The 18853-nt window shown below is 40.6% G+C and overlaps 2 protein-coding genes across 5 annotated transcripts in view; both read right to left on the reverse strand.

Annotated features, from left to right (window-relative positions):
- The window catches only part of HDAC8 (histone deacetylase 8), a 245599-nt gene extending 235054 nt beyond the window's left edge, over nucleotides 1-10545 (reverse strand). For 2 of the 4 annotated variants that reach the window (XM_009234984.3, XM_009234985.4), the window contains exons 1-4: nucleotides 10076-10529; nucleotides 9448-9500; nucleotides 6769-6899; nucleotides 5903-6044 (exon numbers count right to left, since the gene is read on the reverse strand). In XM_009234984.3, the coding sequence (XP_009233259.1) occupies nucleotides 5903-6044; nucleotides 6769-6899; nucleotides 9448-9500; nucleotides 10076-10300 (551 nt within the window). In that variant the 5' untranslated portion in view covers nucleotides 10301-10529. Of the gene's footprint in view, nucleotides 1-5902; nucleotides 6045-6768; nucleotides 6900-9447; nucleotides 9501-10075 lie in introns of all 4 variants that reach the window. The other 2 variants (XM_002831802.3, XM_054544714.2) reach the window with 2 other exon arrangements.
- Nucleotides 10546-16180: 5635 nt separating this feature from the next.
- Nucleotides 16181-18853, reverse strand: part of PHKA1 (phosphorylase kinase regulatory subunit alpha 1) — a 129029-nt gene continuing 126356 nt past the window's right edge. The window contains exon 31 of the mRNA XM_002831804.5: nucleotides 16181-18529. Coding sequence (XP_002831850.3) covers nucleotides 18356-18529 — 174 coding nt within the window. The 3' untranslated portion in view covers nucleotides 16181-18355. The remainder of the gene's footprint in view (nucleotides 18530-18853) is intronic.

Here is an 18853-nt window from a genome sequence, read left to right on the forward strand (position 1 = left end):
TTAGATTTTAAAAATAGCCAAAAAAACTTTTAAAAGTTATTTTGGTTTTAAAATTTTATACAGTCAGGTTTGATCTTTTCCTTCATGATTTTAAAAAATTATTTTCTAAGCTTAGAAAATTCTTCCCCTTTAGAAGCTTGATAAATATCCATTCACTCTAGTTTTTAAAATTTGCTTTTTTAAATATTTAACTCTTCAATCTAGCTGTCACTCATTTTAGTTTATTACAGTAGATGAGGGTATAATGGTACAAGCTGTCACAATACCATTCATTTACTCAACAGACCTTTCAACTCCCATTCACTTGCAATGCACCCTTTGTAATAGATTAAATTCTATATAATTGGTCTCTTTGTTGGGGGGGTGTACTATAACCTATCTGTCTAATTTTTGTACCAGTGTTTTCATTATTGTAGTTTTGGATGCGTAATATCTAATAGTATTAGTCCTTCGTTACTCTTCTTTTGTAGAATCCTTTTTTAGCTTTCAAATGCAATTATTTGCTGTCTTACTCCTAAGATATAAATTTCTTGCAGGTAGAATTTGTTTATTTCCTTAGAATAGATTGCCAAGAATATTGTTACTGGGCCAACTGGTATGAACATTTTTTCCCATTCTTAACACTTCCAAAGTTTTCAAAAGAGGTTGTACTAATTTCACTGTAATCCTTCCACCACCTGGATATTTTGAAATAAAGAATCTTTTTCAAACTTGGTAGGGGAAACAATATATCTTGCTTCAATTTCTATATCTCTGCTTATTGGTGATGATAAACATACATTTGATATATAGTAGGTGCTTAATCAATGCTTATTCAATGAATAAATGGCATGTATGAATCTGTACATATATTTACAGATTGGAAGTTTAAGCAAATATTGTGATTATAATAGGTAAATGCTGGCTAGATGTAAGTTTGTAGCCTAAATGCCTGTAGTCCATCTACAGGGAGGTTCTAGATATACCAAGAACACCCTGGAATTCAGACCTAAACTGGGGCAATCTCTAGAGACTCTCTGTAATTTATATTTATCACAGGCATGTCCGTTTCCATGCAGGATCAGCTGAAAGATGTCTAAAACAGTTAAGGTGATATATGTGGGTATCCCCACGTCTGTGTGCAGCCCAGAAGCAGTCATGATTGGGTCAAAACAGAGTGTACTTCCTTTGGCAGCAAAACAGTAATAAGAAGCAGAGTATTCCACTGGAAAATGACCCAGGCCCTAGTAGGCTTTCTGCAGTTAATTTAATTGCATAATAAACTGGATGTGATTCATAGAAGCAAGCCCTTTCTATGAAGCCACACTACTTTTCTTCTCAACTTGCTAAGCCCAAGAGGACCTAGAAGTCTTTCGTTCAGAGAAGCTTAGTTTTCTCCTTTCACTCCGCACCTGGGAGGGGAGAGGGTCATTTTTTTTCTCCTAGCAGTCATTGTCTTTATTTTGAACTTAAAAAAAAAGGCAGGTGGGGTGCAGTGGCTCTCATGTGTAATGCCAGCACTTTGGGAGGCCAAGGTGGGAGGATCACTTGAGGCCAGGAATTTGAGACCAGCCTGGGCAACATAGCAAGACCTCATCTCTACAAAAAATACAAAAATTATCCAAGCATGGTGGCACGTGCCTGTAGTCCTAGCTACCTAGAAGGCTGAGGTGGGCGGATCCCTTGAACCCAGGAGTTCGAGACTGCAGTGAGCTACGATTGCACCACTGCACTCCAGACTTGGTGACAGACAGAGACTCTGTCTCAAAAAAACAAAACAAGAAAGAAAGAAAGAGGCCAGGCAAACCGAATCCAGCAGCACATCAAAAAGCTTATCCACCATGATCAAAGTGGGCTTCATCCCTGGGATGCAAGCCTGGTTCAATATACGCAAATCAATAAATGTAATCCAGCATATAAACAGAACCAAAGACAAAAACCACATGATTATCTCAATAGATGCAGAAAAGACCTTTGACAAAATTTAACAACCCTTCATGCTAAAAACTCTCAATAAATTAGGTATTGATGGGATGCATCTCAAAATAACAAGAGCTATCTATGACAAACCCACAGCCAATATCATACTGAATGGGCAAAAACTGGAAGCAGTCCCTTTGAAAACTGGCACAAGACAGGGATGCCCTCTCTCACCACTCCTATTCAACATAGTGTTGGAAGTTCTGGCCAGGGCAATTAGGCAGGAGAAGGAAATAAAGGGTATTCAATTAGGAAAAGAGGAAATCAAATTGTCCCTGTTTGCAGATGACATGATTGTATATTTAGAAAACCCCATTGTCTCAGCCCAAAATCTCCTTAAGCTGATAAGCAACTTCAGCAAAGTCTCAGGATACAAAATCAATGTGCAAAAATCACAAGCATTCTTATACACCAATAACAGACACACAGAGAGCCAAATCATGAGTGAACTCCCATTCACAATTGCTTCAAAGAGAATAAAATACCTAGGAATCCAACTTACAAGGGATGTGAAGGACCTCTTCAAGGAGAACTACAAACCACTGCTCAAGGAAATAAAAGAGGATACAAACAAATGGAAGAACATTCCATGCTCATGGGTAGGAAGAATCAATATCGTGAAAATGGCCATACTGCCCAAGGTAATTTATAGATTCAATGCTATCCCCATCAAGCTACCAATGACTTTCTTCACAGAATTGGAAAAAACTACTTTAAAGTTCATATGGAACCAAAAAAGAGCCCACATCGCCAAGTCAATCCTAAGCCAAAAGAACAAAGCTGGATGCATCACACTACCTGACTTCAAACTATACTACAAGGCTAAAGTAACCAAAACAGCATGGTACTGGTACCAAAACAGAGATATAGATCAATGGAACGGAACAGAGCCCTCAGAAATAACGCTGCATATCTACAACTATCTGATCTTTGACAAACCTGAGAAAAACAAGCAATGGGGAAAGATTTCCCTATTTAATAAATGGTGCAGGGAAAACTGGCTAGCCATATGGAGAAAGCTGAAACTGGATCCCTTCCTTACACCTTATACAAAAATTAATTCAAGATGGATTAAAGACTTAAACATTAGACCTAAAACCATAAAAACCCTAGAAGAAAACCTAGGCATTACCATTCAGGACATAGGCATCGGCAAGGACTTCATGTCTAAAACACCAAAAGCAATGGCAACAAAAGCCAAAATTGACAAATGGGATCTAATTAAACTCGAGAGCTTCTGCACAGCAAAATAAACTACCATCAGAGTGAACAGGCAACCTACAAAATGGGAGAAAATTTTCACAACCTACTCATCTGACAAAGGGCTAATATCCAGAATCTACAATGAACTCAAAGAAATTTACAAGAAAAAAAACAAACAACCCCATCAACAAGTGGGCGAAGGATATGAACAGACACTTCTCAAAAGAAGACATTTATGCAGCCAAAAGACACATGAAAAAATGCTCATCATCACTGGCCATCAGAGAAATGCAAATCAAAACCACAATGAGTTACCATCTCACACCAGTTAGAATGGCAATCATTAAAAAGTCAGGAAACAACAGGTGCTGGAGAGGATGTGGAGAAATAGGAACACTTTTACACTGTTGGTGGGACTGTAAACTAGTTCAACCCTTGTGGAAGTCAGTGTGGCGATTCCTCAGGGATCTAGAACTAGAAATCCCATTTGACCCAGCCATCCCATTACTGGGTATATACCCAAAGGACTATAAATCATGCTGCTATAAAGACACATGCACATGTATGTTTACTGCGGCACTATTCACAATAGCAAAGACTTGGAACCAACCCAAATGTCCGACAATGATAGACTGGATTAAGAAAATGTGGCACATATACACCATGGAATACTATGCAGCCATAAAAAATGATGAGTTCATGTCCTTTGTAGGGACATGGATGAAATTGGAAATCATCACTCTTAGTAAACTATCTCAAGGACAAAAAACCAAACACCGCATGTTCTCACTCATAGATGGGAATTGAACAATGAGAACACAGGGACACAGGAAGGGGAACATCACACTCTGGGGACTGTTGTGGGGTGGGGGGAAGGGGCAGGGGGGAGGGATAGCATTAGGAGATATACCTAATGCTAAAGGGCGAATTAATGGTTGCAGCACACCAGCATGGCACATGTATACATATGTAACCAACCTGCACATTGTGCACATGTACCCTAAAACTTAAAGTATAATAATAATAAAAAAGAAAGAAAGAAAGAAAGAGGCCAGATGTGGTGGCACATGCCTGTAATGCCAGCACCTTGGGAGGCTGAGGATGGAGGATCCCTTGAGCCCAGGAGTTCAAGATCAGCCTGGGCAACATAGGGAGACATTGTCTTTATTAAAAAACAAAAACCAAAAAACAAACAAACAAACAAACAAAAAAAAGCAAGCAGGCAAGCAAGCAAAAGCTAACAAAAGGCAGCTTGTCTCTGTTTTTAAAACCATGTAAGACTCATTACTAAAACATTGGTTTCCTTTGCTCTGTTGCCTAACTAGTAAATTCTAGTAGTAAACTTTTTCAAGGACCTCCTTGGCCACAAAATCTGTCAATTTGATGGAAAAATTCTGTTATTATCTTAACCTGCATATGCTGAAGTTGTGCTGTGTTTTATTCTGAAAAACAGTGTTGTTTTCTCTTCACTCAAGAGCACCTAAGGTCACAGTTGATTGCATGAACAATTGATTTGTGAGTGATGCATTGGCAGTTACTACCACAGTGGCTTCATTTCTCTCAGACAGAGGACTGATAACTTCAGAGTTTAAAAAATCCTTCTTCTTCAATGTGGATTAAGTACTACAGAAATATCAAACAAAGTCCCAAATGCTGAAGAAGGCCCAGCAATCCTTCTCAAACAGACTACTGCAGTTTGACATGTTAACATAAAACTCTAGAAGGTGGCCAGGCGCGGTGGCTCACCCCTGTAATCCCAGCACTTTGGGAGGCCGAGGCAGGCAGATCACCTGAGGTCAGGAGTTTAAGACCAGCCTGGCCAACGTGGTGAAACCCTGTCTCTACAAAAATTAGCTGGGCATGATGGCAGGTGCCTGTAATTCCAGCTACTCAGGAGGCCGAGGCAGAATCACTTGAACTGGGAAGGCGGAGGTTGCAGTAAGCTGAGATCGCGCCACTGCACTCCAGCCTGAGTGACAGGGCGAGACTCTGTCTCAAAAACAAACAAAAAATTAAACAAACAAACACTCCAAAGAACTTCTCCTCTAACTCCAAGAAGCACCTAGGAAGAGCCTTTTCACAAGCCCTTTGTCTTTGAGAGACATCTACCTCTGGGTTGCTACTTTCGTTAGAGAAGCGTGAGCCCTCTTCTTGATTCTTCAGCCTTTTGTTTTAAACCTATTAGCATCAATTTTCCACCTTTTTAAAAATCTGTTTGCCACTTCTTTTAAGAACTAGCTCTAAAATTCACTTCTGCCAAGACTTCCATGATTAATTTCTTTCTACTGATAAGTCTTTTCAGCTCATACATATATTCCATTGGTACCATAACTAATGTTGTTCTCTATTCTAATTTTGTTAATGTTTCTAGACTGTAAGTCCCTTGAAGACAGGGGAATTTCTAGAAAGCTGAAAAGGAATTTAGAGACTGTCTAGTTGTATCCTTTGTTCATTTTATTGATGAAGAAACTGAGGCCTAGGGAGGGTAATCAGTCCAAGTCAGTTAGCCAAGTTAGAAAAACTAGGTGTAGAGCCCAGGTGTCCTGACTTTGAGCAGTGTGCTTTCCAATATATTAGGTAATCTTTTTTCTATTTAACTTGGATTTCTTCAGAATGCCTAGTAAAGTGCCACATACACACACGTCTCTCTGTAAGTGTCAATACAATAAGCATAAGAGTTTACATAACTAAGAAACTGACTCAAGGAAAGAGTCAGAAAACAGAAAGGTCATTTTCTTACTTCTTTGCATGATGCCACCCTCCAGACCAGTTAATTGCTACTTTGCACATTCCGTCAATCAGGCATTGGGCAGCTGTGATCGTAGCCCCTCCTACAGCTGCTGCATAGTCAAATATCCCTTCAGTGGCTGGGCAGTCATAACCTTAGGGCAAAAATCAGAAGAGCTGGTTAAAAGATGAACTGGAAAAAGAGGAGGAATAGATTAAGGTGTGACAACAACCTAACCTACTAAAAAGCCACTGTGCTAATATCAGCTCCAACTGAGACAGAAACAACTCCAATGTTGGGGATATAATTTTTTAAAAGGTTAGAGCTAGAAAGGATAAACCTTCCTGATGAACTAGTCACAGGCTACAGATAGAGAAACCAAGCCTGAGAGGTGATGTGTCTTGTCAGTGGTCACACAGAGCCAGGCTTGGGACCCAGCTCTGTTGACCCCCCAGTTCAATGTTCCTCTGCTAAACCATGCTGTTTTTCTAGACTATCCTGCAGGTCACTTACAGTTTTAAAAAAAATGCAGCTGTTTAATGAGGGGTGAGGTAGAAAAACTTAGCCAGAACATAAATCTGTACTCCAGTTAAAATGTAAGGTCACAGGACAGCTAAATCAGCATATATATAGCCAGACCAGATCTGAGCACTGCCAGTAGGGCATAAGCAACGGAAAGGTTTTCTTTCATCTAACCCATCATGTGGTTTTGCTCAACTCGTATGGTTTGCTCGTTTAGTGAGTTATATGTGGCTAAACCAAAAGATTAAGATTTACAGTTAACACGATTTCTTAATGAAAAAATATTTAAAAAATCATACGAGTTATAAAAAAAATTAGGCTGTCCATCTCCCATCACTGCCTGGTAATGACTTTACCTAGCCCATATTCTATGGAGTCCGGATGATCATCATCGCCCTCTTGGCTGACCTTCTGGAGATGCTGCAGATAAGCATCAGTGTGGAAGGTGGCCATCTCCTCCATGGAGGCCACTTTAGGCTTAACTATCCTAATAATAACAGAGAGAACAAAGAGAGGTCAGTGAGTCAGACCCAGTGTATGCCAGAAGCTAGAAACAGAAGCCAACAGTCTGAGAAGAAAATACGTCTCAACTTCTGGTTCCAATAGTCTGGAGTAATAAACACATTCTGTTCTTCCACTGCACTGTGCGGTCTTCACTGCCTCACATCTACAGTAGTGACTCTATTAATAAGGGGCAAGAAGATAGATTTTCCCTTGAGTTTATAGGTAAGTAAACAAAAGTAATTATATTCAAGTTAAACAAATAATCAGGTATCAGACAGACTTTACCCTGTGAGTTACAACTTTCAGGACAAACTAGTAGGCAGGGATATTTTCATTTGAACCAGTTAATAATTGGCTATCTAATCCTTTCAGCTATATCTTTATTTTAATAGGCAGCTATGTTATCATGCATTTTGAATTTGGAGTCAGACTTGGAGTTAGAGAATTGGGTTCCTGTCCTAACTCTGTACTTACTAGCTCTATAACCTCAGGCAAGTTGACTGTTCTGTAGTTCAGTTTTCTTATTTGTAAAATGGGGAACTTTATGGGACTTATGTGAAGATAAAAGGATAACACATACAAAAATGCTTGGTTGATAACTATCATTCTATTAACAGATTAAAAAATGGGCAACCCAAAATGTAATGTTTCTAGACTTGGATCCTCCTATCTGCCTCTGAGAGCGAGGCGAGAAGGGGCAAAATGGTTGGAACTGGGCTTCACTCAGAACCTCTCAACCTACTCCTCACAAAAAATGACAAATAGAAGCGAGTGAGGGAATAAAGGGAGCTAATCCAATAAGAGGCCTTACCACATCTAACCTCTAGCTGCGTAGTCCCCATTTCCTCTTCTTGACCCCACAGCTGCCCCTACTGTTCTCTAGCCCTTGCCACTTAAAGGGTCGTCCATAGACCAGGAGCATCAGCATTCCCTGGGTGCTTGTTAGAAATGCAGAACTTCAGACTTGCCTCAGACCTGAGTCAGAATTTGTATTTTAACATGATGATTTTTAAACAAGATGACACATTTCAAGGTGATTCATATACACATTCAAGTTGAAGGAGCCCTGACCTGGGCCACAGGGAGGCAGCAGTGGTTTTAAATGTCTGCTGAATGGGAACACAGCCATGAGTTTATGATGAATTAATACGACTATATAGGCTACTACTATCACCAAGGTAGCTGGAAGAAATCCTGTGGTTTGGCCTCAAAAACGAAATACATAGCCAAGACCCAGGAATTCTTGCTTCTTCGTAAAGAAGACAAATCTATACCACCAGAGGTGAAAAATCTACCCATGAAAATAAAAATTTTGTAATATCTTGGACCATATTTCCCAGTCCTAAAAGCTCCCTCTTCTAGTACCCTTCCATTTATTTTGGTAAATGTTAAAAAACACTTACTGAAAACCTCCCTATTTAACAGTAAGCAAACTGGACAGTTTTGCTTTGCTTTGATATCTTGTTTGTCATAAAACAATTTTTTGAAATGTTAAATAACTTTAATGGAAGGCATATAGTTACTATGTTAACCAAACCATATGGGTTAAAAAATGGCTTAAAATGGGTGTGGTGACACGTGCCTGTAGTCCCAGCTACTTGGGAGGCTGAGGCAGCAGAATTGCTTGAACCTGGGAGGCGGAGGTTGCAGTGAGCCGAGATCGCGCCACTGCACTCCAGCCTGTGCGACAGAGCAAGACTCCGTCAAAAAAAAAAAAAAAAAAAAAAAAAAAAAAGCTTAAAAATTCCCTTTAAAAGGTACAAAATGATTTTGTTAATAATAAGGATAAAATCTGAAAGCCTATTATTATTACACTACCTTCTGGGAGATAAATGAAGCATAGCACACTAGCTGGTATGGGCACTCACCTATTTGGCCAGAAATTGTCATAAGTAATCCTATATGTGGCAGGGTTATATTTGCTCTTATAACGGCATCAAACACAGAAATGGCAATAAACAGCAAGTTCATGTTTTTGGAAGAAACAGTTAGCTCTCTCTTGAGTTCTGGCGCAGTCTTAGCAGTTTTCTTTGGTCTTTTTTTGTTTGTTTGTTTTTTGAGACGGAGTCTCGCTCTGTCACCCAGGCTGGAGTGCAGTGGAGCAATCTCGGCTCACTGCAAGCTCCACCTCCGGGGTTCAAACGATTCTCCTGCCTCAGCCTCCCGAGTAGCTGGGATTACCGGCGCCCGCTACCACTCCCGGCTAATTTTTTTTGTATTTTTAGTAGAGACGGGGTTTTGCCATGTTGGGCAGGCTGGTCTCATACTACTGACCTCAGGCGATCCACCCACCTAGGCCTCCCAAAGTGCTGGGATTACAGGCGTGAGCCATGCTCCCGGCCCCCCAAGTTTTCTTAATTCTTCAAGAGCTTCCTTGGGATTACAGGCAGATTACAAACACTGTGAATACTTTCACAGAAAGCTAAAATAATTTTTTCAAAAGACCATTCTCTTCCTTGCCCCACTGTGAAGCAGGATATTAAGGCTATGAACACCTAGCGTCAGGGCTATGTTCAAGAAAGACAACTTACCTCATTTGCTTATGCAGTGCATATGCTTCAATCAAAGAATGTACCATACTGGCCTAAAAACATCAGCGTAAAAAAAAAAAAAAAAAAAAAAAAAGAAATAGTCTCTTAAAAGTTTAATTCAGCAAAATCCCCGTCAATCTCATCATCCTGAACAAAGGAACGGATTAACTTTGTTTCAACTGGCTTCCCTTCTGTTAACAGTTACAATACACTTTAGACAATACAGATACAAAGTATCAAAATCACTAAGGTGAAAGCTACCGGGCCTTAGGCAGGTGATGGAACACCTTCCCCCTGCAGCTTGTTTTCCCCCGACTTCAGCGGTCCCCTATGAGTGGAAACTGCGTCCTCTCCCCTCCTTCGTACCCCCTCCTCCACTCCTACCTGTCCGTTGGACGTCCCGAAGAGACATGCTGCGCTCTCAGAAACGATATGAGAACACTTCCTTCTGATACAGCTTTAGGTATCTGATACAGCTACTCGTAATTTCTGAAGATTTCCCCCAGCCCAGTGTCCTCTCCGCTTCCTAACGCTCTTTCGTCCACCGCCCCCACCCCCACCCCCACCCCCACCCCCACCCCCACCCCCACCCCAAAAGCCCATGGTCTTTCATCCCGACTTCCCTTACCCGTTTGGGGATCTTCGCCAGAGAGTCACACATACTGACATACTCGGGACTATAGATATAAACCGGGACCAGCGACTGCCCACTGTCCGCCGGTTCCTCCGGCTCCTCCATCTTCCACTTAAAACCGTTCCGCAGCCACCTTCCAGATCTGGCTTTTTTCGGACTCGGCCAGGGTTCCAGTTCCTGCTCCTCTGATCGGCCGCAGCGGTGCTCCCTGGTCAACATTCCCTCCTATTCTTGAGATCGCCGGAGACACTATCCCCGCTCCCCATCCTATTGAAGGAATGGATGGGACTTCCCAGACCAGACTCCCCTCATTTAGTGACCACAGTTCAAGAAAAAGGGTTTGGCAGATGTAAAAGTCCAAATAGCTGTCAATTAGGATCGATTTTTTTTTATGGCACAAATAAGTAGGGTCAAAACTAACCATCCTTGTTGCCCTACGGGGCCATTTGAGATGAAGTCAGACCAGTTTCACAGCATGCTGGGAGATGTAGTTTCCGGAGGTTTGAGCAACGGAAGAGCCGGGGCTAAACACTAAAATAACCGCGATTTTTAGTTTCGGCGCTAAGACCAAAAAAAAAAAAAAAAAAAAGTAGCCTCAACTCTCTATGAATTGTTTCAATCTGCAAACACATCCATTTCATCCATTTAACCATATAAACACAGATAGAATGTGGCCACCTAGAGCCTCCACCATCCAGCTACATCAGCTGCCTATCCTAAGGTTAGGCTTTTTTTTGTTTTGTTTTTTGGTGGGGGCGCTATTTAATGGCACAAATTGTTTGAAAAGTTTACACAGTAAATTCTGTGATGCAATTTTATAGTTCATTTCTTTTCATCATTAACTATCCATGTGCACATGAGAGTTAACAATCTCAATAATTTACTCTGGCAAATCTGATAGTACTTTCGCAAGAGACTGGCTGGTGCAGTGGAAATTGCTTGGTAGATTCCAATCAAGCAATGATGTCAAATATAACTCCTTGAACATTCATGTGGTAGGAAGGTTGCAACTGCAGCTCTTCTCCTCCTACCTCCTCTTGTTTCTGCAGCTCAACATAGATTAGGGAAATATTTTAGATTTGGTGTGAGGGTCCAGTTTAAGACTATCTGAGGCGGTTTTAGAATTACCATCAGCATTTGGAGGTTCCTGGAGGCCCCTATGATCTGATACAAGCTGGCCAGTGCTCAGGCTCTCAATTCTCATGGCAACCTAAACTGACTTACTAACACCACTGGGACAACCCAACATCCTTACTATATTTAAAGTCTGGCTTACCTTTTAGACTTTAAACATTTATTGAAGATTGTGACATGCACATTGGATATATTATCTCATTTCATCCTTGCAACAGTCCTATAAAGGAGGTTGCAATACACCCATTTTACAGATGCAGTTTAGAGAAACAACCACTCAAAATCACATACTCAACAAGCAGATAAGTAGGAATTCAAAATTAGGTCAGCCTGACACTGAAGCCTTTGAACATTTCCTTTATTATATAAACTTGATTCGTCCAGGATGACTTTGTGTTATGATATAACTTTGTTCACCCTCCATTTTGTATCCCTTCAATACTTATTCTGAAAATCTTGGGGGTGTTTTGGTGATGTGCTCTGTAACTAGAATGTAAGATCTTATGTTTCTTTTATTTATGTCTTCCCATGGCAACTAGTTAAAAGCTCTACAGTCATTCATTCATCAAACATTTATCTGATATTAAGTGTACAGTACAGCTGAGGATTCAAAGATAAATTATAATGTGATCTCTGCTCTCAAGGAATTTGCATTTTTTTTTTTTTTTTGAGACAGAGGAGTCTTGGTCTGTCGCCCAGGCTGGAGCGCAGTGGCGCGATCTCCGCTTGCTGCAAGCTCCGCCTCCCGGGTTCACGCCATTCTTCTGCCTCAGCCTCTCCAAGTAGCTGGGACTACAGGCGCCCGCCACCACGCCCGGCTAATTTTTTTATTTTTAGTAGAGACGGGGTTTCACCGTGGTCTCTATCTCCTGACATCGCGATCCGCCCGCCTCGGCCTCCCGAAGTGCTGGGATTACAAGCGTGAGCCACCGCGCCCAGCCAGAATTTGCATTCTTATACAGAAGATGGGGCAAATACACAAGAAACCAAAGGCAATGCAGAGTCAGACAATGAATGTAGGGTGCTTAGCCTACTTAATAAATAAGCATTAAGTACTAAATAACTGGCATTTAATAAATGGTAACTAGAATTCATCTTTGATGGCATTTGAGAGGGTCTTAGGAGGTGGGCAAGATTTTGCTCAGTGAAGATGGGAGCCAGGAGAGAGCTGACTGGAATGAACAACATAAACAATAACACAAAAGGGAAAATTTCTAGTCGAGTTTAGCTAAAAGGGCCAGATCATGAAGAACATTGAATACCAGGCTAAAAAGAATAGACTACATTCTGTGGGAAATGGGAAAACATATTTAGACAGAAATAGTAAGGAAAAAAGATTTCTATAGCAGCGTGTAGGAAAGATTAGTCATTAAAAGGCTAGGGGCAGTTAGAGTGCCACAATGGTCCAAATAAGAAGTGATTATGATTTTAAACTGGGGTGGGGACAATGGGAACAAAGGAGAAATAATGTACAGGGTAGGTTCAACAGGACTTTTTTATTACTTGGATATTGGTGAGAGGGAGTAAGATGGAAAAGCGTTGCTGAAAACTCTTAAATGTAAACTCTGGGTAAAGAAAAGATTAGAGGTAGCAATATAAGAGGGCAATTGGGAGGAAGAACTCATACAGTAGGGCAGAATGGACACAGATTCTGATTTTAAAAGTGTTGAAAAGTGTTTCAGAAATTAATGGGTTAAACAACTGCAGTGATACACACACACACACTCACACACACACTTTTCCATATAAAGAGGAGAAAGCTGAAGTCATAAGAGTGGCTGAGCTAGGCAAGGGATGTGGCTTTCTCCACTGGGATGCCTAATAGTCATATCCAACAACATTTTCAAAACCAAGCTCCCAATTTCCCCACCCAAGTTCTTTCCACTCCTTTTCTATCTTTCGTAGCTCAGTAAAGACACCAACATCTATCCAGTTGCCTAAGTCAGAAAGCTGGGAGTTATTTGTGTTTCTTCCTTTCCTTCACCTGCAGATCCAGTCCATCAGCAATTTCCATCGGTTCTACGTCCAAGACATGCCTTAAATACATTCACTTCTCTCACTCTGTACTGCCACCACTCTAGTCTGGATACTATTATCTTTCACTTAGACTTTCTGCAGTATCTACCTGGGCTTTGCTTCCATTCTTGCTGCCTTACAACCCATTATCTTTGCAGCCACCAGAGTGAGCCTCCAAAAAAAAGTAAATCAGATCATGTCACAAAACCTGCCCCACACCCTGGTGAAGACCTCTGAGCTAGGAAGAAGAGTGTCATTTTTGGAAATGCCTGTGTGTAAGGGTTTAGAGGAGAAAAAGACGTCAGAAAGAAGACAAGGAATGGTCAAAGACCCCTTTTTGTCATTAGAAATTCACTGGTGCCCTATGGAACAAAACAAAACAGGAGGTAGGGGAGGAAGCCAGATTGTGGGGGTTTAAGAAGTGAAGCCAACACAGTTAAGTGTAGCTTCCTCTTTAAAAAAATGTGATTGTGAAAGGAAGGAGTTAGTCTAACAGCTTGAGGGGATGTCGGAGCCCAGAAATTTTTTTAAGATAAGAGAAAACTGCACGTTTATAGACAGGAGAAGCTACAGGAGTTGACTGAAAGGTGAGATCATGATGACTGGCAACATAAGGAGAAATGAGACTTGTTCTGGGCCTTCAGGGATAGGCAGCGGAAAGAAGGCAGGAGATAGACTGGCCAACTGATACCCTAAATTCTGGACTCTTCTTGGATGACATGAAAAGGTATTGTTTCATGTGTCCTTTCTGATCTAGTAACAAATAGCTGAATGGTTCTAAAGTGGAAACACTATCCAAGTACCCCATGCAATGTGGCAAGATGATTCAGCTATGGAGAAAGATAAATTGTTGCACAATGCTCTGGAATTGGCAACCTATTCCTCCAGCTAATCTCAAAGGGCGGCTAGACGCTTGCTCATGGTTAAGAAAGAGCACAAATTGTGCCACAGGTCCCTCACCTCAATTTTCCACATTCGTAACACCCATATGGTTCTTAAACTGGGAAGAAAACCCTTCTCAATGCACTTTATTTGCAGTTGGAGGACTTGAGGTCAGAAGAAGTAGGTTGAATCTTGGCTTCAAAGCTTGCTAGGGTGGTGACCCGGGGCAAGTTACTTGACTCACTTTCCTCAATCGTTATTGCTAAAAGTAACATTTGAACCGGTAAGTTCAGGTTGGGCTGTGCCATATTTTTTTGGTGCTTTCCCCTGCCTTTCCCCAGAAGGGGAGGCAAACACATCACAAGGGCACCATCCTTCAGTGAATGAGCAGAGTCTTCTCTGCTCATTTCACTATCTGTCCAGTGACACTTCAACTGTCTTCAGCTGACCCTTGTTTTCACACCACCCCCTTAATGTCATTTTCCTTGGAGAGTGTAGTTGTTGAGAATGTGAACTCTAGAGTCAGACTGCATGGGTTCAAATTCCAGCTCTATCACTTATTAGATGATTCATTTGGGGCAATGTACTTAAACCCTCAGTGCCTCAGTTCGCTTACTTGTAAGACGGAGATGGCAGTATCTATCTTACATGGCAATTGTGAAGATAAAATTGCTCACGCTAAGTGCCTATATAACAATGGCATTTGGTATGTGCTCAAATATTGGTTATTTAAGAGCCATTATGCCAAATATTTCTATATTTGGTGGGGAAGGGAGTTTTCCCCTACTGTCATCCTTACCCCCATACCACTACTGCACAAGTACTACTAGTGGTTTGAGAATAAGTTCTTGGTTTTTTGGCTTAGCCTTAAAAGAAATCACACATCTGCTAAATATAGGGTAACCATATCTTTCAAACTGAGACATTTTTTAAGAGTGACACAGTGCTATTGATAATTATGCCAGTAAAACAGGCATAAATGGGGGCTGTCCTGGACAAACCAACACCTGAGGTTACTCAAGTTGAAAAGGAAATGAATGTCTACCAAATATAAGAATAAAAATTGATGGCTGTATTTTAAATAAATAAATAAATAAAAAGGAAATGAAGACTACATGTGGAAAATAATCTCCACTGCATTAGTGCAGATACTAGGTACTCGGTAAGCAGAAAAAGGAATGGCAGAGGTTTTGCCAGCTGTGGTGAAGAACAACTTTTGCCCCACCAGTTGTGTAAGATTCCCAGAATGTAGTAAAATTTCATTAACCAGGATGGAACTGTAGAGACAATGTTCATCCTCGCTGGATAAATCCTGTTACAGAAAAGGCTAATGAATAGTATAAACGAGATTCTGCCAAATATTTTTAATATTTAGAAAAACAAGTTGTTTTAAAATACCCTTCATTAAGGAAGAAGCACCATTTGTACACAATTGAAATGCTAAGTAAAAATCTGTTTTATTCATTCATCAGAAAATGTTCCCTACAGGCCAGGAGCGGTGGCTCATGGGTGTAATCCCAGCACTTTGGGAGGCTGAGGCAGGCGGATCACTTGAGGTCAGGAGTTCGAGACCAGCCTGGCCAACATGGTGAAACCCCGTCTCTACTAGAAATACAAAAAAAATTAGCTGGGCGTGGTGGCGCATGCCTGTAATCCCAGCTACTCAGGAGGCTGAGACAGGAGAATCGCTTGAATCCGGGAGGCAGTGGTTGCAGTGAGCCGAGATCACCCCACTGCACTCCAGCCTGGGCGATAGAGCAAGACTCCGTCTTAAAAAAAAAAAAAAAGAAAAGAAAAGAAAAGAAAATGTTCCCTACAGATGTCAATAAGCCCACTTGAATTTAGTAAGCCTTGTTTGAGTGGGTATGTATTTGAATGATTAAGCTGCATTTCTTTACATATATTATCTAACATATTATAAAATGTATAACATAATATACTATATATGTATTGATATATTAATATTATTCTACTTCAACCCAATGAATGAGCTTTGACTGTACTGTATAATTAAGCAGAGTATGTAGAATAAAGCCATGAAATAAACTCCAATCACAAAAACACATGTAAAGTTTTGCACATTGGCATCAGACATGATTTAATTGGAAATTCTTATTATTTATTCTATTTTCAAAACATAAGCGCTTTTTTAAAAAAAGTCTAACATGTCTTTTTAGTACCACACACTTAAAATGAACAAAATACAAGTAGAGTTTTCTTAAAAGTTGCTTTAAAAGTTAAATACCACTGTATGGGGACCATAATGACACAATTTTGTAAACTCAGAGAAATGCAGCCCTTCGAGTCACTTCAGGCGAATGAGTGTGGGAAGGAGTGGATCTTTCACCTGTGGCACTACAGATATACTCCCTGAGACTGGGGTACACTTACAACCAGTGAAAAGACAAACAGTTTCAGAACAGGTTGTAAACTTTCTTTAAAAGTGACCAGAAAATAATGTAGTCAGAAAGCTACTTACTGTGTGTTTCCATTTGCTCTGAGAGAAGTGCTGAAAAGGTTTGCTGTCCTCTCTTTGTTTCTACTATCTGTATTCTATCACCCTACTATATGCTTACTTATTCATTATATTCATAAGATTGTCACTGGTTCTGCAAGAATTGTTTAGAGAGTCTCTCATCCTCACCCTCACCATTCCCGTTATTGGGGAGAAACCTTAGAAATCAAAGATAAAGGAGGGGGTTGAAGTAGGAAGTTATCTAAGTGCAAACAGAGAAGTTAGCAGAGTCTCTGCACAATTCAGAAGAGGGAGAGTTAGGAGAAACCTTTGTCAAGCAAGGCCACCTACATATGGGACGAAGGAAGAGGACTGAAGCTATTCTTCCACCAACCTGTGTGTGTCAATCTGAGTCCACAGTCACACCCCCTCTCTCACATGCAACATTCTTACTCAGTCCATCAAATGTAGATACAGATTGATGTACAGACACATCAAAACTGCTTACATTCAGAAAAATTCCCATGTATGCTTATACACACACACACACACACACAAATATGTGTCTTTATAAGAAACAGACATATGCCCACAGATACCATGATATACAGGGATATGTACACTAGAATTCAGAAGTGAAAATATATATGAAAGAGTTTAAGAATAGATGGGGGGTGGGGTGTCAGGGAGTTGAGTTGGATGTGGTAGAAAGTAGGTGAGTGAGACAGAGACCAAGAGCACATGAAAAGAATGCTAAGTAGAGCAGCTATAGACTGGACTGCCGTATTTATCTTTGCTGAATACAGAGGCTTCAAATTATTGTCTGTGTTGTGTATTGGCCCAGTTTTCAAAGGCAGGGATTAGGCGCATAAGGCTGTCTTCAGGGAACTAAGCCACCTCTGATTCCCTCTCTGTTCCCTATGTATAAGACATTGTCCAGGCATCGTCTCTTCTTTCCCTTCCTCTCTGGAATTGGGCTCCGGGCTCCATTTCTCTGGGTTATTCTGCATTTTCTGCTGCAAACACAACTCTGAGTACCAACAATCTTTATAAAATGTGATTTCAAGTGTTAGTTCAGAAATTCTTAAATACGCACGCTGTACTTGCATTTTTTTGACATTTCACCAAAGTGAGAGAGGCATTATGTGTGCAGACACAGAGAGGGCAACAGTAGAGACAATGATTCTACACAGAAACAATTTTAAATTATCACTCAGTGTGAAGCAACCTGTAAGTAAGGAAGAAAACCATGATCCAGTACTCTCTTTTCCTAAGAAAAGGCACGTAGAATAGGTAATTCTAATTTATAGCAGCATAAATATTTAACAATTTAGAGTTTACTCATTTGAAATAATGTCCCAAAGTACCCACCACTCATATACACAATAAAATCACAAACAAGAAAAACCGAACTTTAGAAATAAGTTATTATTAACACTTGCTCCCCAAACAGGAGTTAGAAAACTATGTTGGTAACAGATCTAGAGAATAAAAACACATGCAAACTTTTATGAATGATGAAAGAAATAAAGCCAATCATGACAGGCCTGGTTGAGTGTTCATTATACTCATAAGATTGTCACTGGTTCTGCAAGGTGAGCCTCCAGGTAAGTGTTCACTTCTTCTAAAATAGTTAGTTTATCGAAAAAGTTCTCTCTTCTTGGGAAGGATGGGACAGAAAGGGGCAGGGTCGGAGTGATTAGGCAATAACATTTTAGTTCCATGCACAATCAACCGAGGCAGGGACCAGCTGTCAAAAGGCTCCCAGAAGCCAGGAACCAAAACCTTCATTGCATGGCACAGATGCTGTGGGGCAGGAACTCCTGCACGTAGGTGGCGGCTGCTTTGGAGAGGTAGGTCATGGTGCCAAACCTGCCACTGGGTGCACTGTCATACAGAAGAGTACAGATGCCAGATGCGGGATCCTTTGCCAACATGGTATCATCTGCGCCGAGGGTTTTCTGTTTGGTTTTTAAGGGTAGAAGAACACAGGGGAAAGGAAAAATTACTAATGCTACTAAGTAAAGTCCTGATTAGTATAATTCAGAACCTCCTCCCCAACACCAATTAGTTGGGCCCTAGACTGTTTATCCAGGAAGAAATAGGTTTATGGACAAAAGGGTGAATATGAGTTTGTATACAGGCATTTTTCACTAGGTCCCCAAATCATGTAAATTATTTAAAAATTATTAATTGTTTAGAATTTTCCCCATTATGATCAATTTCTATAAGTTAAATATAATCATTAAGCTATTGAGTCATACCTATTAATAGACAAATGTTAA

This window comes from Pongo abelii, chromosome X (assembly GCF_028885655.2).
Source record: "Pongo abelii isolate AG06213 chromosome X, NHGRI_mPonAbe1-v2.0_pri, whole genome shotgun sequence".
Taxonomy (NCBI): Eukaryota; Metazoa; Chordata; class Mammalia; order Primates; family Hominidae; genus Pongo; species Pongo abelii.